A 26,047-nucleotide genomic window follows, 5' to 3' on the forward strand; every position below is an offset into this window, starting at 1 on the left:
CTGACGGCGGTGGCCGCCAGAGCTCCCGGCGGTTGGGAAGGGCAAGGAGGCCAGCTGCAGCCTGACCGTGAGTCAGGCCAGGCCCTGTCTGGCTTCTGCGTCCTCCTCTGTCTAAAGAGGCTGGGAAGAGGGGATCTGGGTGGGGTCCTTCCTTGTTCACCGCAGGGCTAGGGAGGCCAGTCCTTCCCCCACCTCGGGGGCTCCTCAAACGTACACCGGACAAAGGAAGTGCAACTGGAGGTGCGCGCTCACCCCAGCCTGGCTCTGCTCTGCCCCTCCTCGGCCTCGCAGCCCTTGCCTTTTGTCCCTGTGCTCTCTTGTCATCTTCCTGTCTCACCCGGGCTGATAAGCAGGAGAAAGATGGGGAGGGAAAGAACACTAAGGCTGGGGACCCGGAGGGATCAGGGAGGCGGGCGGTGGAGCTTGGGTGGCCGTTAGCCCAGGTCACTCACTCCGTGGCGGGCCGTGGGTCAGGACCAGGGCCGGGCAAGGGGAAAAGCAGAAACAGAGGGTGGGGATGCTTCTAGCATGGGTTGGAGCAGGGAAAGTGGCTTTCCTCAGTGATACCCCAGCCCCTGTGCATGGGGTCAGCCCATTGGCCTTGGGGCCCAGGCTGCCCTCAGCCCACGGGGGTTAGGGCTCCAGTGCCCCCTGAGCTTGCTTTCCCAGCAGCCGCCTCCCCTTCCACAGGCCGGAGAAAAGCTGGGCGGCACCAGCAGGGCTTGACTGGCCGCCGCCCCCCTGCCCAGGCCCCGCGGTGGGAGTGGAGGAGAGGAACAGCGGCTGGGTGGCCCCGCCCTAGGCTGCTGTCTGCTTTGCTTTGCCCCCTTGGCAAGAGGGGGAGAGGAAAAAAGAATAATTAAACCCAAACGTCCTGGTAACTTTTTCCTGGAACATGAGGGTGCAGGGCAGGAGGCTCTGGTCCCTGGAATGTCAGGTCGGAGTGTCTGTTGACCCCTGCCTACCACCCCCCTGCCCTGCCATGGTGGTTGCCAGACCCCATGGACTGTACTCCCCAGCCCTCCTGCTGCTTCCCGGACCACATCCTAACTCCACAGGCAGGGCCGATGAGAGCCAGGTCTCCTCCTGGATCCCTTCTGTTGGTGCCTCCTCCCAGCTATCCAAACCAGATCCTAAGGACTCATCCTGGACCCTTCCTGGTGTGGGGTGAATAGTGGCCCCCAAATATATGTGTGCCCAGAACCTGTGAATGCGACCTTATTTGGCAAAAGGGTCTTTGCCGATGTAAGTGAAGGATCTCGAGATGAGCTCATCCTCGATTAGGGAGGGCCCTAAGTTCAATGACAAGTGTCCTTATAAGAGACAGAAGGGGACAGACTCAGAGACACAGAGGAGAAGGCCATGTGACAACAGAGGCAGAGGCCAGAGTGATGTGGCCACGAGCCGAGGAATACCTGGGGCCAACAGCAGCTGGAAGAGGCAAGGAAGGATTGTCCCCCTGCAGACAGAGCGCGGCCCTGTCGACACTTGGATGTTCGACCTCTGGCCTCCAGAGCTGTGGGAATAGAACTCTCTGTGGTCTTAAGCTCCCCGGTTTGTGGTACTTGTCTAGTACGCCCCAGGAAACTCATATGCTTTTCTCTTTCGTGCCCCTTCCTGCCCCTGTCACCCCCTAGCTAAACTCAGCAGCTGACCAGGTCTCAGCGCCCGCGCTGTCCCTGTCTAGGCCCATAGCACCTCCCAGAGAGCTGGCTGGGTGCCTACAGGGCGAATCCAGGCATGGGCAGAGGAAGGGGTTTCTGTGGCTTTGGGGATTTTGCTGGGTGGGAGGGACAGGGAAATCTTGGAGGAGTAGGTGGGCGGCTCAGGGCCCAGGTCACCCTGAGCCCTGCGCATGGAGGCCGATGACCCACCTGAGACCAGGCCAAAGCAACAGAGCCACCCCTCCTCCTTACTCTCTGGGTTCCTCTGGGTGATTCTGCCCTCTCTGGCCTCCATGCGCCCATCGGGGTAAAGCTCGGGCAGTGCCAGGGCAGGTGGCAGCCGTCACGGGAGATCAGTCCGAGCGCGGGGGGCCAGCCGGTCGTCCTGGAGCCGGTTGTTGCTGTGGCTGCAAGCTCCTAGGGCCAGGGCTGAGGGTGAGGGTGAGGGGCCCACCTGCCTGGCCCGGCTCCCATCTGTACCTGGCCCCATCTGTGAGACCCAGGTGTCCGCATCTCTGCTGCTCTCGGGGCCGTAGGCCATCTTGCGGAGGGTCCCGGCAACACCTGCTAGCCACGGCTCCTCCAAGCCCCACAAGACACAGCGCCAAAGAGCACCGTCAAGCAAGGGGGCCATGTGGCGCAGGGAGGGCCTGAGCCTTGTTCGGGGACACCCAGGAGGTCCAAGACAGTCCCCAAAGCCTAACTCTGGGCCTCCGGGAGTCGGGGGAGAGGCCTTCTGGCACTGAGGCTTTGCGGGGTTATCTTTAAAGCTCCCTTCCTGGGCCGCTGTGCTCTGGCCTTTTGCCTACAACACGGCCTCCCCTGGCCTTGGGGCTCACCCGCAGGGAGGCTGGCAGGCGGGGCCGGGGGGTGGGGGTGGGGGGGATGGTCCGCAGACAGTTTCCATCCAGCCTCAGGCAGAGCAGGCTGCGCAGGGGCTGGAAGGCCAGGGGCGAGATGTCACCATCGTGCAGGTGGTTCCCTTCGGCCTCCAGCGTCAGCAGCCGGCTGAGCCCTGCAGGGCAGGTGGGCGGGGGGTGGGGGTGGGGGAGGCACGTGCCACTTTCCCAGACGGCTGCTCCCTCCTCTGCCCTCCAGCCAGGCTACCCCAGGGCAGATCCCCCACCTGCTGTCACCCACGTGCTGTCCCTTGGCCTCCCCTGCTTCCCAGGCCCCCTCGGCCCCTGACCCCAGGGCCTGCCCACATCCCGGAAGCTGCTGCGCTGCAGGCCCTGCAGGAGGTTGTCGTTGAGCTTGAGCTCTTGCAGGGAGGCGGGCAAGGCTGGCACTGTGGATAGTGAGTTCCCATCCAGGTTCAACCGCTTCAGCCCCGTCCAATTCTGGGGTTGGCATGGCGGGGGGGGGGGGAAGTGGGGGCTGGGGACTGGGGTGCCACCAGCCAGGCTAGGCTCTCTGGGCATGGCTTTGGGCTGGTCCTGCCCAGGGGACACCTATCTGGTGGCATTGTGGCTTCCCAGTTCCCGCTTGGACGAGGTCGGTGAGGGTTTTGAGAACCCCTACTCGGTTTCTCCCAGAAGCGACGCTCCCTTGAGGGGCCTGAGGATCTGTGGACTGTGTCATCTCAAACCACTGAGGCCCACCGGGCTGGGTACTCCGCGCAGCAGCCCCTCCAGGCCTTATCCCCCAGGAGAGAAGCAACAGATGCCTGGAGCCATCTCACACCTGCCAGCCTAGACCCCCTGGTCGCGCGAGTGCAAGGACTGCTGCACAGCTTGAAGGCAGAGGCAACCAGCTTGTTCTTTTTTTTTTTTTTTTTTTTAAAGATTTTATTTATTTACTTGACAGAGAGAGACACAGCGAGAGAGGGAACACAAGCAGGGGGAGTGGGAGAGGGAGAAGCAGGCTTCCCGCAGAGCAGGGAGCCCGATGTGGGACTCGATCCCAGGACCCTGGGATCATGACCTGAGCCGAAGGCAGTCGCTCAACCGACTGAGCCACCCAGGCGCCCGCAACCAGCTTGTTCTTGCTCAGGTCCAACCACTGCAGATTGGGCTGCCCCCGGAACGTGTGTGCTGGGGGCCTGGCGATTTCATTCTCTGTGCAGACACAGGGGGGCTGCATTCCACGCTCCCTTGTCTCCCTCCCCTCTGCCAGGGCCTCCCCAACATGGACCGGAGGACCTGGCGCTCCCTTTTTTTTTTTTTTTTATTTTATTTGAGACAGAGAGAGAGAGAGAGAGAGAGCACGAACAGAGGTGGGGGCAGAGGGAGAGGGAGAAGCAGACTCCCCGCTGAGCAGGGAGCCCAACATGGTGCTCCACAGGGCTGGATCCCAGGACCCTGAGATCATGACCTGAGCCAAAGGTAAACACTTCACTGACTGAGCCACCCAGGCGCCCCTGGAGCTGGCTCTTCTGACTGCCCCAAGTCGGGGCACCTTCTCATTGCCAACCAGGACCCACAGGGAGGGGGGCCATTTCCAGGTCCAGCGATGTAGCAGCCACAGTGGCTGAGGACCCACTAGAAGGGAAGCCCAGGTGTGTGGCCCTGCTGTGGGAGCCGAGGGCGGGCGGATGGGCGGGGGCTGGGGGGCTGGCAAGTATACTGGAGACAGTATGGGGGAGGGGGTCACCTACCTGCCACGTAGAGTGTGGGTAGGCCAGGGTCAGTCAGGGCAGGGATGTGTTTCATCTTGACATTGCTGCAGGCGATGGCCGCCTGGGTCAGGAGGCAGGAGGCTGGAAGGGAGGGCATGGCCTGTTTGGCGGTGCCCCGGTCTGTAAACCTCTGTCCGTGCCCTTGCCCGCTTCTAGGCCTTTTCCGCCCACGGCCTGTGGTCTCCTTGGTGCCGCTGCCACCTTGGCCTTGGCTATGATCCTTCTTTTGATGCCGGCCCCCTGAGCCGGGTTGGTGGAAGGCCCCTGGAGGACAACAGATACGGCCCCCAGCAGCAGAGGCCTGCCGAGGGGCTGGAGCTTGCCTGGGCCCCCCCCGGACCTGCCAGCAGATTGGCCAGCCAAACTGGAACACAGCACGAAGGACGACAACAGCCCAAACGGGGGCCCTGAGGCTGGGGAAGAGGACCTGCCTTTGAAAGGTTCCTTTCCTGTCTGCACACGGGGCCACTCAGCTTGGGCGCACTGAGAGTGGGGCGGGGCCCGAGGGGCTGGTGATGCTGGTATGATTGGTGAAGACTCGACCAAGCCTCAGCCCCTTGAGATTCAGGCACAGCCCCTGCAGGCTCTACATGGGGGCTTCCTGTCCTGGCCGGTTCTCACCTCTGGCAGGTCTCCCGGGCTTTGGGCCCTTTCTCCTGGCTCCCCGACCTCCTGTCTTCCTGCCTTGGCCCTCTTTGGTGGCCACTGCCCCGTCTTGGGCTTGGGGACCCCTGCTGGCCTGCAAGGGCCTGAGCTTGCTGGCCTGGGGCCTTGCTTCAGCCCCCATTTTGGCTGCTGGGCCCCTTGCTGTGACTCCAGTCCCTCCTCTGAGCCTGGAGGGGGGCCTTCCGCTGGAGCTGGGGGCTGGGTGGGGGCTGGGTAGGGGCTTCCTGGGCTCCTTCCTTGGAGGTGGGCTGCACCTGTGGTCAGTCCAGGTGCCCATCCTCAGGTCTGTGCAGGCCGCCGTTCCCGAAGGTGGCTCTCACCTGACCTGCAGAAGGAGACAGTATGGGCTGGGCGGGGTGGGTCCCCCGCCTGGCTGAGAGGCTGCACTTCTGTCCTAAGGGGGGATCAGTCACAGGTTGGCCCCCCTTCCTCCTCTCTCTGCCCAGGCCTCACTTCTTCTTCTCTCTCCTACCCTCAGGAGCTCTCAGCCTTCTGTCACAGACCCCCGAGGCCATCGAGTATCTCGTGCCCCAGACTGGAGGCTTTTCATGGCCGCAGAGTGGAGGACCACAAGCACCAGAGAGAGAGCAGAGTGCTGCTCAGTGTCATAAGCAGGCCAGCGGCCCATGGGCTGGGTCACCCTGCCTGCCTCCCCTCTAACACATGGCAGCCCCACCTTAACGAGCCCTGACCATGGGCATCCCTTGCAGGTCCTGGGCCCACCCACCAGCTCCTCTCATCCCACCCCTGGGCCTCGGGGTGGGGCAGCCAAGCATGAAGGTCACACCATAGCTGGTCTCCTGGGGCCGCTGGCGCCACCCCTCCCAAGCCCTGGGTCCCCCCACTTTCAGCCTCCCACATGTCTCCCGGTCTCCTCAGTCGGTCTTAAGGCAGCAGGCTCCCCACCCGGCAAACCTGGATCCATTACTCCAGCCCCAGTTATAGTGGTCCCTCCTTTCCTCCCCTGCCCTCACTCTGGGCTATGGGCACCGGGCCTCCCAGGCTCTGCCATCCCCTCTTGCCCTCCTGAGAGGGTTCCCTGAGGCCCATGGGTCCCTCCTAACCCCCTTGGAAGCACCCAAGGTGAGCACTGGGTGGGCAGCCTTGGGGTGACCAACCTTCTCTCCTTCTGCTCCTGCCCCGGGCGGGGGGGGGGGAGGATTCTAATAACAAGGTCGAGTGTTCCTCTCCTACCAGCCTTTTCCGGCTGGTGCCACTTACTCACCACTGGGGGGCCCAGGCCAGCTGGGCGGCGACGGCTGCAGGGTCAGCGTGCCCACGGGGGTTGGTGTGGCCGTGGGCTCTCTCAGGCTCGGCCCCTGCTTGGTCAGGGCACCTCCAGGGCAGCTCCCCACCCAGAGAGCCAGGACCGGGAGCATCATGCTCTTCATGGCCACTTCGCTTGGGCCGCGCAGGCCTCCTGGGCCGGTAGAGGGGATGACTGGCTGGGAGGGGTGGAAGCGTCAGCCACAGCAGGATGGGACACAAGCGGGATGGCGCACCACAGTCCTGCTCCCTAAGCTCCCGGCCCTGGCTGCAGCCCTAGGAGCCTCCCCCACCTGCCCCAGCCCTCCCCCCAGGAAGGCCCCCCAAAACAAATACCTCCCTAGGCCTTGCCCCCAACCTCCCACAACATCCCCTTCTCCCACCTGAAGAGAAAGAGAGATTGATTTTTTTCTTGGACTCGAGTGCTCTTGGTCTTTTGCTGTAAGGCCTGCATTTATTCTCCACTGGACCAGGCCCAGTGGCCCCCATGAATGGGGTTTCTGTCTCTGTACACAGTGGACCTGCGAGGCCCACCACAGGGCAAGCCACCCACCCCAGGCTGCCAGGTCCTACGTCCATGGCTGGGAAAGGAGAGGGGCTAGGCCTCGCGAGCAGCAGGCCTCGGGGCTTTCTGGGCCCTCGGGATAGAGGGCAGGTGCCAGGGGTGCCCGGAACCTGCCAAGCCTGTGGGCTTCTGCCATGGGTGCCAGTGCCGAGGCCTCCCAACTTCGGAGGAAACCTCAGCTGGGCAGAGCTAGGGTGGCAAGCATGGACCCCAGCTCTCGGGGCCCCAGTGCCCCCTGGGCACAGGCACCTCGGCTTGGTCCCTGTACCAGCTCCCCGACTACCTGGAGGCAGCGCCCTTTCCTCCAGACCTCCATTTTCTCCTCTGGAAAAAGCAGGGAGGGGGGAGTTACACATCTGCAGCCTCCCCAGCTGCACCCCCACCCCCACACTAGACTGTGTGTGAACCAGGGGCTGCTGGGTCCCAGTGTGACCACTGTCATCAGGCAGTCCCAAGATGCCCCCTTGCCTCGGGCACATCCTCTTGGTCAGAGGGGCACCTGCGGACCGGGATGGAACAAGGTGGAAAGGAAGCCGGGCCTGAGGGAAGGAGCAAGAGGCAAAGAAGGAGGTGTCTGACCACAGGCCTCTGGGCCAACCCTAGGAGGGCCCCAGCCCCAGGCCCTGCTGTGGGAGCCGAGGGCGGGCGGATGGGCGGGGGGTGGGGGGCTGGCAAAGAGGCCCCGTCTCACCACATGGCTCTTTGGGGCCAGCTTTGAGGAAGCTTTTCCTACAGCTCTGTCCAGCGTTGACTTATGTTTGGAAGCGATCTGAAAAAATGAGTTAATTGTGGGCAAGGCTTGGGTGGAGGGGAGAGGGGGAAGCTGGGGGAGGGTGCAGGGAGCGGGGAGCAGGGCCAGGAAGGGCCATCTGGAAGGAGCTTCCCACCACCATCTGGGGTTCCAGGTCTCTGTCCAGGGCCACAGGGGAGTGTGTGAGATGCAGGAGGGGGCTGTGGGGGGTGAGGGCGGGGAGTCCCCAGCAAGAGCGTCTTCGCTGGGCTCCTCGACATTTGCATATGTGGGTCTGTGCGCAGGGTGCAGCGGGGACAGGGGAGTTGCTGCCTTCAGGGAGTCCCCATGGCGGCTGACAGTCTTGTAAGAGCCACACAGGGTCCAGGGGCACCCTCTCCCTTGTCCCATCCAGGGCTCTGGTTCATGGCCTGAATGTGGAGCTGTGCCACACACAGGCCAGAGACAGAGGCTATCTGTGGAGTGAGCATGAGCAAGTACTTTGGGAGCCAAGGATGAAGCCACTGGCGTGCCTGTGTGGCCCTGGGCTGGAGGACGGCTGAAGCTCTGGGAGGGGGAGCACTTCGGCAAGGGAGGCCAGAGATGTGCCGGGGAGACTACGAGAAGTTTGCCCGGGAAACCTGGAAGACTGAGCGCTCCCAGCCTCCCCAGTACAGAGAAGGAAGCAAGGGGGGTAGGGCTTGCCCAAGTCAAGGCATTGTCTGAGGAGGGGTAGGACCCTTCCTGAGGTAGGACCCTTCCCGAGGTGGGCCCCTGGAGTGGGACTGTGGTGGGAGCCCTTGCTCTGACCCTCCCCCTGCCTGGGGATGGATTCTGGAATCCTGGCCCCCAACCCATTTCCCCTGTTCGTGCCGCTCCCCAGGCGCTGACTAAACATCCTGCCATCTGGTTCCCATTAGCTGGGCTGGGGGTGGGAGGAAGCCTGCTCCCAGGTTTCTCTGGCACAGCAGTCTGGAGGAGGGAGGGACCCCGCTTCTACCCACCTAGGCAGGAAGGGGCGAGGCCTGGGCCCTGTCAGTTCCCCAGCTCCCATGGAGTCCTGTCCTGCTGTCCTTCTCCTGCTGGGGACCCAATGGCCACCTGGCCACCTGCTCTGTCCAGTCTTGCAGTACCTGCACATCATGGGGACCTTGAGGAAACCCCCAGAGAGCAGAGCCAGCCTGCAGGGGTGGGGGGCTCAGCAAAACTTGAGGTACCCTCCCACACCCACCCCTCCTACACACAGAGCTCACTCGTGGACTTGGGCTGGGACAGGCAGGGCCCCCGGCCAACACTAACCCTGAGCCTAGTGTCTGGAGCGCGGGGTGGGAGCGGTGTTGGGATTTTCCAGGAACCAGGGATACAGCGAGCTCTGGGCTCGTAGCTCTGCCCTGGACAGACTGGCCATGTGATGTCGGGAACAAGTCTCCCTGCTCAGGGCCCCGGTCTCTCCATCTTAATGTAGTGGGTGTGCGCTCCTTACAAAGTTCTAGAATCTGAGAGCTGGAAGGGGCCTGGAGTTACATTAAATGATCGAGGTTGCTTCCAGCTGCACAATCCTAGGATTCTAAGGGCAAGGAACAGACTCCCGGTTCTTGTTCTCTGCCCTGCCCTTCCACGTGGCCCACTGTCCACACACTCATGCACACCCATGTGCACACGTACCCGCACAAGTCGGGGGCTCTGATTGGGAGCCAGGAGGATGCCAAAGCAACACTCCTCATCCCTCAAGCCTCCTTAGAACTGCACAGCTGAGAGCTCTCCTCCCATCAAGAGAGGATTGGAAAATGGATTCTTTGCTCAGGGAACGTTCCCGAGCTCCTGCTGTGGGCCAGGCACCATGCCGGGGCACTGTGTGGGGAGGCACACCGCCAGCTGGCTGTGTAGGGGGGAGCACGGGGACCCCATCAGAAGGAAAGAGATGGCCATGGTGACTGGAGGGAGGGGTACTTTTGATGGGGGTTCAGATGAGGACCGTGAGGAAGTAACATTTGGGGGGACTCTTCTCTGGAGCTCTGTGTGCCCTTCACAAGGGCAGGATGGCCAGTGCAAGGCTGGGAGGCAGAACAGGGCGGGGGAATCAGCAAGTAGGCCAGTGTGGGGCAGGAGGCTGAGGGAGGGAGAGCCTGGGGGAGGGCGGCAGGGCTAGCTTCACAGGGCGTTCTGTGGGCGGCAGGCTGATTTTGCCTGTAACCTTGAAGAAAACAGGGAGCCACAGTGGGCTTCTGAGCACGGGACTCACGTGATCTGACTTCCATTATCAAAGGATTTCACAGACTGCAGGGGAACACTGACTTGTTGGGGCCACAAGCGAGAAGATAGGAGCCAGTGTGGAGGCAGCTGCCCCCCGTAGGGGAGAGGTGAGGGTGGCCGGTGCAGGGTGGAGGCTGCAGGTGAGGGAAGTGGGGAGAGTCGGAATGCTGAGGGCGGAGTGAGCCTGGGGCAGAAGCTCAGGAATCCACCTCCTGACCTGCCAGGTGTGAGGGTGGTGATTAGACAGCCAAGTGGTGATGTCCAGAAGGCAGTTCCGTGTATGAATGCAAAGCTTGGGGCCAAGGTCTGGGCTGCTAGTCCTGCCCTCCCGCTATCTGTCATTTGATACGTGCCTCAAGCCCCTACTGCGTACCAGGCCTTCTGCAGCCAAAGACACAGAACAAGGGAGCAGGCCTGTTCTTGAGCCTGCGTCGTCGTGTCCAAGTCACACTGAAACCAGGGTGTCCCGAGCGCCTGCGCGCAGGTGCAGAGGCACGTGGGTGCTGGGCTCTATCCTTGGGAATCTGTGGGAGGGACTGTCAGGGTGCATACTCAGGCATCTCTAGGATATAAATAAAGGTACATGGGCCTTTTCCCCCTTCAAGCTTTGAGAAGAAAAGAGCCAAACTTTCTGTGCTCTCTTCCTGTTGCCAGCAGTTTCTTCCCGAGAGAAAACCCGTCTTGCTGTAATGCCATTAAAACCTCAGAGGATCTGGTCCCAATTAAACAACTTTTTCTGCAGAGGCTTTTGTGAGCACTGAATACATCAGCCCATCCAGAGACCTGGTGTTCCTGAGTGAGGGAGGGAGAGAGGGAAGGGAAGGGCGAGAGAGACAGAGAGACGGAGGAAGGAGAAGGAGGGAAGGGGGCACGGGACCCCAAGCAGGACAATGATGGCTGGGGATGGGGTGGTGGAGAGTAAGGTGCCACTGCTTTCAGCTGCCGAGTGTCTGTAGAAGGTGGGCCTGGGCTGGGGGGAGTGCGGCCAGGGTGGCTTTGGGGCACAAAGATTCCAGGTGGCTGTTGTGGCTGGGTTGAGGGAGGAGGGCCATGATTGGGATGGGGGCACGTGGGGGCCACTTGCCCATCTCCCTTCCCCCTCTGAAATTCAGTTGGTTCCTACCCATAACGTGGGCCCTGCTCGACTCCGTGTGGAAGCTAACCTCTGCCCCTCCAGATGGGCATGGGGTGGGGGGGCTCAGGCAGGGATCAGAGGCTGGGTGCTAGCTGGGGGCAGGGCACTGGGAAGCCGAGGTTGAGCGCCCCCTCCCCCGCCTGGCCCTCCGCAGTGGGCACGTTCGTGTTCCAGTCCTGGCGCCTGCGTCTCCAGCTCCAGACGCATGTGACTCAGTCCTGCCGGCTTTGCCAAGCCGTCTAGACCCGAGTGTCTCCCTGCGGAGGGGGCCATCCCGCCCGCCATTTCCTCTTCTGCGGCCCGGGAGCCTGAGCCCCGGCCCACGTGCAGCCGCCCCCCTCCCCCTGGCCCCCGCCGCGCAGCTGTCCCCACCCCTCACCCTGCCCGGGCGCATCGCAGCCTGGGCCCCTGCAGAAGAGGAGCATGAGAGCTTGAGCTTGGATCCCAAAGGCCTCCAGGGGCCCAGCCTGCAGCCCTCCCCACCCCAGTTTTGGAGCCTGGGTCAAGAAGGCAAGTGAAGACCGTGACCATGTCCGCTGGGGCCCCCTCCAGCCCCGTGTTCATTCTCACCCCTGGATCCATGGGGACTAGGAGAGGGCTCATGGGTCCACTTCCTGGCCCGCAGCCCGACTCTGTCCACACCCCTACAAATGCCTGCAAGGTGGATGGACTTCACAGATCCTCTCAGACCCTAGGAGTAGTCTGAGATCTGATCTGGGTCTTAGGCGTGTGAAATGGGCCCTTGCAGGAGATTGTGGCCTGGGAGCTGTTGGCATCCCCTGGGCTCCAAGGGCCCCTCAGCAGCAGGCGGTGAGGCTGGGGCCCTGAAGCAGGAGGCCCAGGGCAGGCCAAGGTTTCCTTAGGTTTCCTGTGAGCAGGGAGCCAGCTGTCCCTGCCTTAGGTTGCCATGGTCCCTGCCCTAGCACAGGGACTAGAGGTGACAGGAAGAGGAGGCCAAGGTCCCAGGACAGCCTCTCCATCCTCCTGTGCCGGTAGACTCCCGGTGTCCGCACGAAGGTCTAGAAGGACAGCATTCTAGAATTGGTTGTCATCGGTCAGCTCCTAGATTGATAGTCTCATCCATCCAGTACTTGGGTGGGAGCCTATGAGCCTGCCACAAGCATATGCTCATATCTGTCAGGCCCATGGTGGCAGCTCCGGAGTCCTCTGGACTTAGGAGACTCCAGGAGTGTGTGCTTGGCCAGACAAGTCCCCAGGGCCTTGAGGTGGGTGACTAACAGTGACCACCTGAAGGGATGTCAACCTCACTCTTGTTCCAGGGACCCTTTAGGTCTCATTGCCCATGTGGTAGTTTGGGGTCTCACATACAAAATCCCTGACTTCCCGGTTTTCCACTCTTCCTCTCATCTGTGTGAAGGTGGCTGGTTTTGAGTGGGCTCCTGGCTGGCACAGATGTTGTGGGCTGGCTGCGAGACCAGGGCACCAGGGTGGATGGTGACCAACAGCTCAGCACGGTAGCTCAGTCAGGGGCAGAAGAGAGAAGTTGGGGCAGGAGGAGGGGGGAGAGGGAGGGGCGGAAAAGGCAGTCTTGACCTTGCCCGTGGAGAGTCTTGGCCTCAGACCATCCTCAGCCTGACCTCATTACCATGTCTCATTTCTCCCTCAGTCCAGTGTCAGGAACTGCTACTTACTTCTCCCATGGACTGGAGCAGCTTCTTGTACCATAACTGAATTCTTCCTCTGAAATGTCACACACACTCACCACTTGCCTTTTCTTTCTTTCTTTCTTTTTTTTTTAAAGATTTTATTTATTTATTTGACAGAGAAAGACACAGCGAGAGAGGGAACACAAGCAGGGGGAGTGGGAGAGGGAGAAGCAGGCTCCCTGCTGAGCAGGGAGCCCGATGCGGGACTCGATCCAGGGACTCCAGGATCATGACCTGAGCCGAAGGCAGTCGCTTAACCAACTGAGCCACCCAGGCGCCCCTACCACTTGCCTTTTCTTCAAGAGCCTGCATTTGGTGCTCCCAGGGCATGTGGTGAGGAGTCCCTTCATCTCCTCTTCTTACTGGGGAAACTTGGGGCTGAGGAGAGTGGGAGTTGGAGGAAGCCTTTGTCCCTCGAAGGTTCCCCTCTTTCAGGGGCAGGAGTTTATGGGGGAACAAGGCCTTCAGCTCCTGTCAGATGCAGCAGAAGCCAGTCTGCTTTCTCTTCCTTGACGGAGAGTGTAAACCCTTGATCTCCAGCTTCCTTTGATTGGCAATGTCTGCTGGGGGGGCGGGGGAGGGGAGCCCTGGTTAAGATTCCCCCTGAACCCTGGGATCTGTTGCTAAAGACAGCCTCAACATTGCAGTGGAGATGCTCTCAGGGACCTTCCTCTTGCCTGACGCCCTGCACAGCTCCCGCCAACAGCTGCTGCTCCAGGGCAGGGAGGCCGTTGACTGAAGGCATCTGGTTGGCTGTCCATTTCTGTGCCCACTGCACAAAGTGACGTGCCTCACGTGGCTGGCTGCCTTGGCCTGCACCGCCTGCCAGCCCATCCCTGGCACGGTGGGGCCAGTGCCTGTCAACTGGCCTCAATTTCCAGCCTGTTTTCCAAGTACTGACACATGGCTAAGGCCCTGCTGAGACCCATGGCCAAGTTTCCCCCATGATCAGGAGGTTGGCTCTTGTTGCATGAAGTGCCTCCATCTGCCCAGGGATCCATACTCTCCACTGACCCCCTGTTCCTACCGAATCCCCTCCTAGGGGGACAGATCCTTCAGCCTCATTTTTGGCCCCTCACCCACGCAAGCCTCCTTCACAGAACCCGGGGGCTTTGGGCAGAAATGCCTCTTAGAGGCCTGTCCTCTCCTTCCTCACTGTAGTTACCCACCCTTTCACAGCCTTACCCACCTCCCTGGGCTTACACACCTCCCAAGACAGGGAGTGTTCTCCCTTTCTGGGCAGCCAGCCGGGGTTTAGGCAGTGTCCTCTGGGAGAGGTGCTTCCTTGTGTTGAGCTTGAGTTCAAGTTTCCAGAAGCTTCTCTCAGCCGGCTCCTTCTTTCCCCACTCCGTGAGAGGCCCAGCAGTCTCTGTTTCCATCCCAGCCTCCAGCTTTCCAGTGGAGGATGTTTGGGAGGCACCATGATTTAGTGGTGGTGTGCGCAGGTCTTCGGCAGCCATCTCCATGAGCTGAGGGCTGGCCAGCACATCCTCCGTACAGGACGATGGACCCCATGACCTCTCAAGATGGTTTTCTCCCTTCGAGGCCCTGTCAATCCCTCCACGTCCCACCCCATGCCATAGACAGAGCTGCTGAGTTGGGAAAGGACTGCTTAGAGTACTGGCTCCATCGGGCTGGGTGGAGAAGGGGAATTTTCTTCCAGAATACACAGGGGCTTGTTTCTTCCTGATCCTTAGGAGCAGAGGATATGGGGAGGGTGGGGGAGGCCACCACACTGCTGTGGTTTCTCCCGCCAAATTCCCCAGTCCTAGGAAAGATCCACAGAAAAACCCACAAGAATTTGAATGTCTGAGCTGGGGCTGTGATTGAAATGAAATTTTTTAAAAAGAAAGAAAGAAAAACAAAAACAAAAAGAGAAAAAAAAAAAGATTAAAAAAAACCAGCCCAAAGCCCCTACAGCCTTCAGCTGCCAGAAGGGCCCAAGGCAGCAACCATGCTGGACAGGGGAAGGGGCCTTATGGTGCTTTGCATGTCCCTTCAGCTCACTTCCAAGGCTCTGTGTCCTCAGTATAGCTCGGAATTACAAACCATTCAGTAGGGAATCACGTCCCGGCCCCACAAGGACAGGCTTGGGTCTTTCTTTGTTAACCCAGACTCCTGCCCCCTCGTCCTGGGACAGAACTGAGAGCCCTTTCCTGTCACTCAGAGGACTGCAGTTGGCGTCCTACCAGGTCCCTGGGTCTCCCCGTCTCTAGATTTGCCTCTTGGTCCCTCTTTCTAGGAGGTGGCAGGGCAGGGCACAGAGGAGGGAGAGATTCCCGAGAGGACTGAGCTGGCAGCAGCTGCCTGCCTTGGCTTCCGACTCCCTGGGCACCAGCCACTCTTCAGCTCCTTCCTGCCTCCTCAGATCAGCAGGTCCCAGGGATGGGGGCGTTGGAGGTGTGGAGACAGATGGGTTGTCAGATTTCACGCCAGACTCATTGAGTTTGAGGGCTGTGAGAGATGCAAAGAGATTTGTAAGTGGACAGGGCGGGAAGGAGCCACAGAACCTTCCAGGAAGATGAAAGACAGAGTGGGGGAGGAGTGGGGGAAAGTAGCAGAGTCCGGCACAATCACAGTGAACATCTACACAGTGCTTTGTACGTGCCAGGCATTGTCATAGGAATTATTACCTCATTCCATCTTTATAGCAATCCAATGAGGTAAGTGCTCTCATTTATTCCCCATTAGGTGAGGGCAAGAAGGCACAGAGAGGTTAGGTAACCTGCCCAAAGTCACCCAGCTAGTGAGTAGTGGGGTCGGATTGGAACACAAGGAACTTCCCTCTAACTACAGCTGTGAGTGTGGGAAACGGGAGCTAGAGCCCCGCACAGGGAGCCAGGACGCTCAGTCCCAGTTCAGTCCCACCCGCCAGGCGCCTCTCCATCCTCTAGAGAACCCGACCGAGGCAGGAGCGCTCTCTCCTGGCGAAGGCTCGCCCCGACGCCCGCTCGGCCGGGGCCGCTAGCAGGCGCGACGCGAGCGAGGGGGCCAGAGAGGGCCCGGCCCAGCTCGCCCGCGCCCCGCCCTTTCCCCCGAGGCCTGCCTCCTGGGTGGTGCCCGGGCTCGCGTGGAGCTGCGGCCCAATGAGAAGGCGCGGCGGGGGAGGGGAGGGGAGGGGTGGGCGGGCCGGCGCGGGCAGGAGGGTGGAAGGGGCGCGGGGCTTGCGTGTGATTGGCAGCGGGGCCGGCTAGTGAGTCTGGGGCGGGGGCGGGGCGCGGCTCAGAGCGCGAAACATGGCTGGGCTAGGTGTCGGCGTCGGTGGCGGCGGCTACAAGGACGAGGGCGACGAGGGCGACGAGGGCGTACTCCAGGCGGCCGTGGAGGTGTTCGCGAAGCTAAAGGTGCCGGGGACCCAGGAAGCCCCCCTCCCCGGGGGCAGCGGGGGCCAGGGCAGCGGATTGGGCAGGGCCTACTGCGGAAGTCGGCGGCGCCGCACGCGCGGCCGGTCTTTCAGTTCCCGGCCGCGGCCTGTGTCCGGTCTCTGCTCGTTGGGCGGCCTTGGGCCTTCGCGCTTTGCTGTCTCCGTGGTCCGTGCCTGCTAGTTCGGGCCGGCGCCACGCGCGTGCTGCACCTTAACTTACGTTGCAGGAATTCTGCAGGACCTTGCTGGGCGCACGAGGCAAATGCAGACACGGGGAGGGCACGGGCCCTGGGCTCAGGGAGCTCGCGGGGTCTGGGGGGAGACAGGCAGAGTCCGTGCCACCCTGTCGAGTCAGAGTCAGATGCTCGTGGTGGCAGCAGTGAGGAAACCCGCCCTGCCGGGTCAGATAGCCATCCCAGGTGCCACACGAACCGCCGCTGCTCTGCCTCACCCCCCTTGCCTGTCCCCCATCCCCTTCCCCCTCCCCTCCTTCGTCCTCCGCCCCCCCCCCCACCCCCCGCACTCCAGATAGGTGCTATCTGCCTTCTCCCTGACCCTTCGCTGTGGCATAGCTGGGAGCCTGGATCAGAATCTCGGAGTCTTGCCAAAGCCCATAGTTGCTACTAGGTTAAACTGCTACACGAGGCTAGAGCGGGAGTACTTAAAGGAGGTGGGGTGACAGGCCACTGGGGGTGTGGACTGAGAATGAGGAAAATTTAACTCTGGGCAAGATGGAGGGAGAGCGCTGCCAGGAGGCGGTGGGGGTTGGGGAGCCCGTGTGTGCTAACTAAGCCTGGTGTGTGCTTGGTGGGTAGTAAATGTGTGTGAAGGGAGGAGCATTTCAACCCTTAAGTCCTACTCGATTTCTAAAGCTTCCTGGTTTTCCTTTCCTTGCTTAGGCTCTCAACTGCCCGGTCCTTGAGGGTCTTTATATCACAGAACCTAAGACCATTCAGGAACTGCTGTGTAGTCCCTCGAAGTACCGCTTGGAGATCCTGGAGTGGATGTGTGTTCGGTAACATCTTTGTTTCTTCCTCCCCATCCCTGGGGTACACCAGGCACCACTCAGCCCACCTGGGAAAGATAGGTGTTTGATATTTTTGTAAGTAGTGGTACTCCCAGATGGCTCCATACCCTACTCCAGGTCACCGTGAGAACAGCTGTTTGGGTAAGAAGTGCCAGCCTTGGAAACCATGCTCAAGTTTGCCTTGAAAGTGCTGCCCCCACCCCCCATGCCAGTGCTTTAGCTGGGCTGTTTGCCGCCTCAGCTAAAGTGCTGAGTTGGGCTTCTGAGTATTCTCCTTGCTTTACTAGTTTCAGAGCTGGCAGGGGCCGCGATCCTTTCAATCTCTGACTGGACTTGTGAACTCTCTTGCATCTTGCCACTGAGGAGTGACAAGCAGGGCCAAGACCCTGTTTCCCAGTCCTTCAGGTCAAGGAGTGCCCTGGTGGGTGTGCCTGGCTCTGTGCAACGGAAGCAAAGCCTACCCAGATGGCAAAGGGAAAGATCCAGAAAGTCCCAAGGAATGTCTGTTCCTTGTGAGCAGCAGCCCATGAGCTGAGCATCTGTCTCAAGGCTACAGTGGGGAAGGCTTGACCAAGCCTCTCATGGAGCACAGGCTCCTGTGTTGTTGGGCATGACCCCCAGGGCCCTCCCTGGAGTGGCCATGGTCGGTTGGTACAGGAGTCTCTCAGAAGGCCAGGTCTGGGCCTGTTCCTCTTCAGCCTCGCCTCTCTGCCCTTGCAGCTCAGGAAGATGCCTGGGCAGGAGCCTGGTGGTGGAGCAGCGAGGATGCGGCCTGCACCCAGCTGGTGTACCTGCCAGGCCATGGGACACCAGCAGGCCTGGCCCTGGGCCGGGTGTCCTACGAATGGCTGGGAAGGAGGGGAGGCATTTTCATGTGTGAGCCTCTGTATTTCCAGCAGCCTGTCCTCCAGTCCCTCCCCCAGGTCCACCCCACGCCTCTGCTCAGAGCGCTCTTGTACCCTTTTGCTCTCCCTCCTGAAAGCACTGTCAGGTCTCTGAATAACCTTCAAAGACCCAGCTCACATGTCGCAGCTCTTTTTTAAAAGTCTCCAGCTCCCAGGGCAAAACATATCCCTCTTTGCCCTCAGATACCCACAACCCTTTGAGCACACCCCCTCCCAGAGCTCTCAGCCCGTTGGGTCTGTCTTGGCCTGCTGTCCTGTCTGGGAGCTGCTGAAGGGCATGTACCAGGCAGGACTCGTGTGTCAGCCCCAGGCTGCTGCACAGTGTTGGACATACTTGAAATGTGCTCCAGGCTGTTGGATGTTAAGCAGGTGCATGGACACATGCACACCCATGTATCATTCCAGGCGCCTCAGGCATGGATGGGTGACCTCAAGGAGTGGGGGCTTTAGCGGCTGCAAAAGGCCTAGGCATGAATCCCAGTGGTGGGCATACCTCTGCAGTCTGAATGTTATGCATGTTGGCACAGAGGAGGTGGCACTTGATTCGGGAGGGTGGGTGCTCATTTCAACCGGAGCGAGGAATCAAGGTGTGGGAGGGAGAGCTGGGCTGCAGTGGCCCCAACAGCAGCTTGGGGCAGCTCCTGCAGAGCCTTGCAAGCCACGTGAGGGCCTTTCCACCTGTTGCTCTAGGCAGGGCAAGCATGGGACCAGGGAAGCAACATACTAAAGTTGGCATTTTGGCAAGGTGACTCAGGTTCTGTGGTGGATGGATTTGGAGGGGAGACGGTGGAGGCAGGGAGACCGATATGGAGACTGTTGGAACAGCCCCAGGAAAAGATGGCAGGAGCCTGCCTTGGAACGACAGATGGCTCACATGATGGCCACTGCCAGCCCTGGAAGGACCGGTGCATGGTCCAGGAGTCTGGGAGGAGAGGCAGTAGTGGGGATGGCCTGGGCTAGTGCAGGGATCTCAAGTGTTCCCCCAGGAGGAGGGGTGCCACAGCCATGTCTTGGAGAGGCTCTCATGGGAGGGACCCCAGATTTGCCTGGCTTAGGCTGATGCTGGGGACTGGGGCACCCTGCTGGGTGGGAGGGATGGGTGGGAGTCTGTGGGTACATTCCTCAAATGCTTTAAGTACTTTTATAAATACAAGCAGCTGAATTCTTTGAAAGAATGGACAGGGAACGTACAGTTGCTTCTTATGATCCCGAGCTGGCAAAAGGCCATAGGCCTTTCAAGGTCCCGAACAGAGGATTGGATAGAGTTCAGCTTCTCCCACATTTCATATTGGCTTTCTTTGCACGTGGCTTCACCACTTCAGCCCTCGATTAGGGTCACGTTGTCCACCCCGCTCTGGGTGGAATCTGGAAGCCGTACCTGGTGTTGGCCTTGGGGCTCAGCATGCTGGCTCTGGGTGACCCATGTGCCAGGCTGGTCCTCGGTGTGGGGGCAGGGCAGAGCTGCAGGGCCCCCTGGGTTGCTGAATTCAAGGCACCTGGGTTTCCTTGACTCCTAAAGAACTATACTTGCTCTCAAGGCCTTGAGTGCCTTTAGTTTCTGCCCTGCTGCCTCAGGAAGATCAACTTTGATGAAAGCCCTTTCTGAGTGAGGTCACTTAGGCTTTTGTGGATTTGTTCTTTAGTGTGTTGAAGTGGTTTGCTGTGTCCAGCCTGATGGATTGCTGCGTGCTCTCTGCTCCTTGGCGCCTTGTAAGTGGGAACGTTGCCCAGCAACCAGGCCCAGGGCCCATCCTCCTAGCATTTCACATGGTAGGGGCTCCTTCTGCCCCATCCCTCGTTGGCAGAGGAGCTGGTTGCCTTCATGAGTCACGAAGACAGGCGATGCAGCTGAGGCCCCCTCTCCACTGTAGTCCTGCAGTGTGGGGCCTGGGACCTCAGGTTCAGGATGGCCCTGCCAGCTCCCAGGGCCCCAGTACGGGCAGGGCAGGTGTGGCCTGGGAGGCAGGCATTCATTTAGAGGCATGGTTTGGGGTAGGAGAAGTGAGCCCTCTCCATGGAACAGCTACTGTGCCCTTTTCTAGCATGCTAAGTCAGCAGGTCCCTAGGGCTGGCGGCCCTCCACACCATGATGGCAGAGTAGAGTCCTGGCCCTCACTGTCCTGTGGAAAGAGCCTCTTACCTTTCTGTAGGGAGGACCTGCCCTGGCAGCCAGCTGCTGAGGCTCCCTGGCAAGCAGGCGGCAGTCTCAGCCCCCAGAATGATGCTATGCTAGGCCTGGAGCTCACGTCTGGGGGTGTAGTGCTCAGGCTGACGCCTGCTCATGGTGGAGACCTCCTGGGGGGGCTGTCAGGGTATTGTAGCCCTTATTGCCTTTGGATGTGGTCTGTGTCTGGAAACAGTTTTGCCCATCAGCTCACTGTCTTAAGGCAAGATGCTTATGAGTGGCCACTGTCCCATTTATCCTGATATCGCCAAGGCTGGGGCTCCGCTGGACCTGGGTGGGGGGCAGCTGGGATTGCTGTCTCTCAATCCAGGAGGCTGGAGCTGTGATCCCAGAGCCTATCACACTGGGAGCCCCTAAATGGTTTAAAGCTGTGACCTGGAGTAGGATAATCTCACAATGATTTAAGCTTTTCTAAAAAGAGAAAATGTCCTTCTTTTGAAAGCGCTAAGCATGGACATTTACTAATGGCAGATTATTCCACGGCAAGAGGCCGTGGTTGTTTATTTGTTAATACACACTGGTTGCCTTTTTTGTGCTGGCCTCCATGGCATTAGGCCCCAAAAGTATAGAATGGAAAGTTATCTCCTGGCCTCAGCAAGCCTGCAGCCTGGGAGGTGAGAGCCCGGTGGGAGGACAGTGCCCAGGTTCTCCTGTGACGGAGGGATGCCAAAGTGTCTGTGGGCATGCCTGGCCCTTCCCCAGCTTCCCTGGGGAGGCGATGTCAGCCATGGGCTTCTTGGGATGAGTCAGAGCCAGTGTGCTTGGGCCAGGTGGGAAGAAAGTACTCCAGGCCGAGAAGAGCAGACGCACATGTGTGCAGAGAGGTGTGAGAGGACACCCAGGCAGGGCCTGCAAGGGCGCTCGAGCAGGAAGGGCCTTGGTGGACATTCTTCAAACAAACCTGCACCATGGTTGAGAGAAAAGCCAGCCCTGTGGTTCCTTCTGAGAAAGAGCTTAGAGCTCTGAGGAATTCAGGATTTTCCTCTTGGGCAGTCATTTTGTTTTTTTATTGTGAGAATTTAAATATTTTATTTATTTATTTGAGAGAGAGAGAGAGTGCGCGTGAGAGAGAGAACACGAGCGGGGGGAGGGGCAGAGGGAGAGGGAGAAGCAGGCTCCCTGCTGAGCAGGGAGGCTGCCAGCATGGGACTGGATCCCAGGACCCGGGGATCATGACCTGAGCCGAAGGCAGACACTTAACTGACTGAGCCACCCAGGCGCCCTATCGTGAGAATTTAAATTTCAGTATTCAGATTCACATTTCTGAGGTATACTTTCAGAAATATTTTGTGGTTTTCTTCCCTAATAATTTATGGAGTTGAAATTCACATCACATAAAATTATCTATCTGAAGTGAACATTTCAGTGGTATTTAGCACTTGCACAAGTAATTCACTTTTTCAGAGCATGTGTAAGGAGGGGTCATGAGGGGGCCTCTGCTGCCGGCTCAGGACTGACCAGTTATGCTCTTTCCCTACAGGGTCTATCCCTCCTGGCAGGACAAGTTCACCTCGCTAAAGGGGGCCCCAGTTGAGGTGAAGATCCAAGGTGGGTCTGTGTTACAGGAGTTTGGAGTTGGGTGGTGGATTCTGGATAATTCTGAGCTGGTGCATGGCCTCCTTGGCAAGTTGCACTGGATTTCCCATTGGCTTGTGTTTACTTCTGGCTGGTGCACACCCTGGAGATCTTGCCAGAGCCTTCTAGAATCAGGGCACGCCCTACTACACACTTAACACACTATGCATGGGCAAAGGGGATGGTTCCTCTTATAGGGGCATGTGAATGAGATCAAGAACGTGTCACTCTGTCCAGCCCATCCACCAAAGCACTGGAGGCAGAGACCGGTTCTTGCCGATGCTTCTGGTGGTTCTGTCCCCATCTTCCTGCTTCCTGCTGTGTTTGCGTTGGGCAGCTCTCCGTAGGGGCTTGTCTTGTAATGGCTTCTTTTCGATCCTTTGTTGGCAGAAACTGTCCTTAATCTGGTAATGAACATTAGGCAAAGGGGAGTAAATTACAGTCCTCACTACGGTGTCTCTAAAAGTCAAATTTTCCGTGGGCCTGCATTTGGCTCAGCTATTCCAGGGTGGGTGACCTGGACCCTGGAGCTCCAGTGCAGGCCCCAGCTCTCACTGCCAAATGAATTACCCAGGGACACTTGTCCCCGAGGCTGAAATGGGCCAGAAGAACAGGGTGTTGTGTTTTGGAGGCTGCAGGACTGGCCTGTGGGCCGGCCTGGGCTGCATAGAAGTGCTCCTCCTCTCCCCAGTGTGTTATGTCTGGCACTTTCCTGCTGATGGGACCATGTGAAGGCCAGGTGAACCATCAGACTGCATCTGAATTCTTTAACACACACCCACGCACAGATGCCAGCCCTGCCCTTAGCCCAGCCAAAGCCTTGACCTTGCCATTCCCAGCCTTAGTTTCTTCTTCTGTAAAGCGGGGGTGATAACCTGAGCCTTGCCCACCTCATGGGAGCGTGCTGAGTGTCAGAGCAGGTGGTAGACATGAGTGCTTGTCGAAGGGTATAATCCTCCAAAGAGGATTAGGAGAATTCCTGAATTCATTTGAGCGGTATTTGTGGAGTGTCCCCTACGCACCTGGCATCGTTTTGGGTGCTGGCTGTGCGGCGGTGAATGGTGCTGCTCACATGAGAGAGGCAGGTGATAAATGAAGGCAGCGAAATTCTGTGTTGGATGGTGACAAGTGCCATAAACCAAGCCAAGTGAGGGCAAAGTGGTGCATGGGTGGGTTGGGAGAAGGGTGGTACTGTTGATTAAGATCATTGGGGAAAGCCTGTCTTTTAAACACAGACTTGCAGGAAGGGAGGAAGCGAGCCAGGCAGATATCAGGAAGACTAGTGTTCAGGGCAAAGGAACAGCAAGTGCAAAGGACCTGAGGTAGGCTTGCATGTGCCTTGCAGCTGTGAGGAGTACCAGGGAGGCCCAGGTGGCTGGTGCAGGGTGGAGAGCAAGGGGAGAGTGGTGAAGGCAGAGAGGCATCGGGGCTGGCCAGATCAGGCCATGGAAGGACAGCTTTTATTCTGAGGAAAGCTGTGGCCTGACTTTGGGTTTAACAGGGTCCCTAAGGCCACTGAACTGAGAACAGAGGCCTGGGCAGAGGCAGGGAGACCACTGGAAGGCTCTTGCAGTGATGCAGGCAAGAGATGGGAGGGGGGCAGTGAAAGTGGAGTGTTGGCCAGATCCTGGACTTACCGTGAAGGGAGGGTTGGCCAGACTTACTAAGACTTGGGTATGGGCTAAGCAGGAGAGGAGCCGTGGAAGACACAAGGATTTGGGGTTAGGGTTGTGGGCAGTGGGCATGCTTGGGGATATAATTGGTATTCGTACAGTGTTTCCAGGGTTACTAATGCTTTCGCATAGATGTTCTACTTCTTGCACCAAACCTTCCAAAGCAGATGCCAGAGTTATGCCTGTTCCACTACTGAGCATGTGCGGGTAGGAGATGGGCCTTGCCTATGAAGGAGTAAAGACATTGCCACAGCGCTAGGTCGGGGATGCAGAGCTGACATTGGCCCCAGGCTTTCTAGCTCCAAGTCCTGGCCTTTCTCGATATATCAGATGGTTACTCACATGTGGCCGGGCAGTCCCTGTACCATGCAGTGACTCAGTTTCCCAGTCTGTAAAATGGAGCTGCGGCCCACCTCCTAGAGTTGCCAGCAAGGTGAAAGGAGATGTTGATAAAGGCCTGTAGGAAATTGACACACGTGAGCCATGGTTCCTTTTGCTTTGGCCTGGCACGTTCTCTGAAAGGGTGGCACACAGCAACTTTAGAAGGTTCCCTGAGCTCTGTGTCTGCTCCTCAAGTGGCTGGCTGGCTTCTGCTAGAAGCCAGAGTTCCTTATATGGAAGAACATCAGATGTGACCCCTTATTTCAGTGCAGGAAACTGATGCCCACAGAGGTGTAAGTCACACAGCAAGAGGCAGTCCTGGGCATGTTGTCCCCCTGCCTCCTTGTCTACCCATGCCTTCTGGGCCCAGCGTGGCCTCCTGGGCACTGGCCTGCCAATGCCAGAGCAGAAGCACTCTCCCCAGAGCAGCGCTCGGGCACTCTGCACGTTTGGGCACTCCTGGGTGCATGGCGTCCCCTCCTGTTTGGGTGGGCGTCTGCAGTAACAGGACCCTTGTGTTCTGACAGAGATGGTGAAACTAGGCCATGAGCTGATGCTGTGTGGGCTGGATGACCAGGAGCTCCTGAAGGTAAGAGAGGGTCCTCCCTGTTCCCGCAGGCTGGGGGCCTCAGTGAGGCTGGGTTAGGGGTGGGAGGGGTTTCTTTCCCCAGGCCTTTGCTCCTCAGGCTAGGGAGCCAGCATCCCCAGCCACTGCTCCTAAGCCCCCTGGGCCAGGAATCTATAGGATTCCCTTGCATAGACTCTAGCCATCCCTAGGGCCAAGATGGGGAACACAACTGAGGAGGCTGGAGGCAGAGCTCTGGTTATGGTGACCGAAAGGACAGAGCACATCCTGTCCTCGGTTGAAGACTTCATTCCCACTGGCACTGGGGGTAAGTACTTTATATGCCAGCTAGTAGTCGCACTCACCTGTGGCAGTAGGTACTTGTCCTGGTCCCATTTCACAACTTGCTCTAGGTCACCGGGTGACAGAGTCGGGCCTCAAACCCAGGCCCCGGTCCCAGGCCCATGCACTTTCCCTGACTAGCTGCCCTCCTGCAGCTTTCTTTACGGAGGTGGCCCTAATCCATGCCCACATCACTCAAAGAAACCCTACCCCTGCCCTTAAAATCTTGTCAAGCTTTTGAAATAATTATTTTCACGTTTTGGCTATTATAAATAATGCTATGAATGTCACTGTATACGTTTTTAACTGAAGACATGTTTTCGGTTCTCTTGGGTATATAGCTACAAGTGGAATCGATAGGTCAGTGTAGTAACTGTACATTTAGCTTTTTGAGGAACTATGTGCCAAACTTTTGCACAGTGACTGTACCATTTTACATTCCCACCAGCAGTTTCCAGTTTCTCCACATCCTCACCAACATCTGTTTATCTTTTTGATTGCAGCCATCCTGGTGGGTGGGAAGGGCTATCTCGTTGTGGTTTTGATTTGCATTTCCCTGTTGACTAATGATGTTGGGTATCTTTTCATGTGCTTATTGGCCATCTGTAGATCTTCTTTAGAGAAATGTCTGTATTTGGTTCTTTTGCCCACTTTTTAATTGGGTTATTTGTCGTTGATTGTTGAGTTGTAAGAATTCTTTTTATATTCTGGATACAAGCCATGTCAGATATTTGATTTTTTATTTATTTTTTATTTTTTATTTATTTATTTATTTTTTTAAATTTTATTTATTTGAGAGAGAGAGAGAGAGAGAGCGCATGAGAGGGGGGAGGGTCAGAGGGAGAAGCAGGCTCCCTGCCGAGCAGGGAGCCCGATGCGGGACTTGATCCCGGGACTCCAGGATCATGACCTGAGCCGAAGGCAGTCGCTTAACCAACTGAGCCACCCAGGGACCCAGATATTTGATTTTTTAAAAAAATATTTTATTTATTTGTTTGACGGAGCAAGAGAGCACAAGCAGGGAGAGCAGCAGGCAGAGGGAGAGGGAGAAGCAGACTCCCGGCTGAGCAGGGAGCCCGATGTGGGGCTTGATCCCAGGACCCTGGGATCATGACCCGAGCCGAAGGCAGACACGTAACAGCTGAGCCACTCAGGCGCCCCCACTCCACATCTTCTTTATCCATTCATCTGTGGTTGGACAGCTGGGCTCTTTCCGTAGTTTGGCTACTGTGGACATTGCTGCTATAAACATTGGGGTGCATGTGGCCCTTCACATCACTGTTTGTATCCTTTGGATAAATACCTAGTGCTACAACTGTGGGTTGTAGGGTAGTTCTCTTTTTAACTTTTTGAGGAACCTCCATGCTGTTTTCCAGAGTGGCTGCAGCAGCTTGCTTTCCCACCAACAGTATAAGAGGGTTCCCCTTTCTCCACATCCTTCTCCAACATTTGTTGTTTCCTGACTTG

At 58.4% G+C, this 26,047-nt stretch overlaps 1 protein-coding gene across 1 annotated transcript; it reads left to right on the forward strand.

Moving 5' to 3' along the window:
- Positions 1-15,752: 15,752 nt before the first annotated feature.
- On the forward strand, positions 15,753-25,310 carry HAUS7 (HAUS augmin like complex subunit 7). Its single transcript, XM_081808084.1, has 5 exons — positions 15,753-15,907; positions 16,827-16,942; positions 21,525-21,592; positions 24,201-24,262; positions 24,451-25,310. The coding sequence occupies exons 1-5, from the start codon at positions 15,800-15,802 to the stop codon at positions 24,472-24,474; spliced, it is 378 nt and encodes a 125-aa protein (XP_081664210.1). The 5' UTR covers positions 15,753-15,799; the 3' UTR covers positions 24,475-25,310.
- The last annotated feature ends 737 nt before the right edge of the window (positions 25,311-26,047 follow it).

Source organism: Leptonychotes weddellii, chromosome X (genome assembly GCF_054177405.1).
Source record: "Leptonychotes weddellii isolate Sample4059 chromosome X, ASM5417740v2, whole genome shotgun sequence".
In the NCBI taxonomy this organism is placed as follows: domain Eukaryota; kingdom Metazoa; phylum Chordata; class Mammalia; order Carnivora; family Phocidae; genus Leptonychotes; species Leptonychotes weddellii.

Bases quoted from the DNA above. Each gene is read 5' to 3' on its own strand.
- HAUS7 (XM_081808084.1), top strand. From the start codon at position 15,800: ATGGCTGGGCTAGGTGTCGGCGTCGGTGGCGGCGGCTACAAGGACGAG. The intron at 16,943-21,524 runs GTAACATCTTTG...CTTTCCCTACAG, and splicing joins CTGGAGTGGATGTGTGTTCG to GGTCTATCCCTCCTGGCAGG. The intron at 24,263-24,450 runs GTAAGAGAGGGT...AGCCATCCCTAG, and splicing joins ATGACCAGGAGCTCCTGAAG to GGCCAAGATGGGGAACACAA.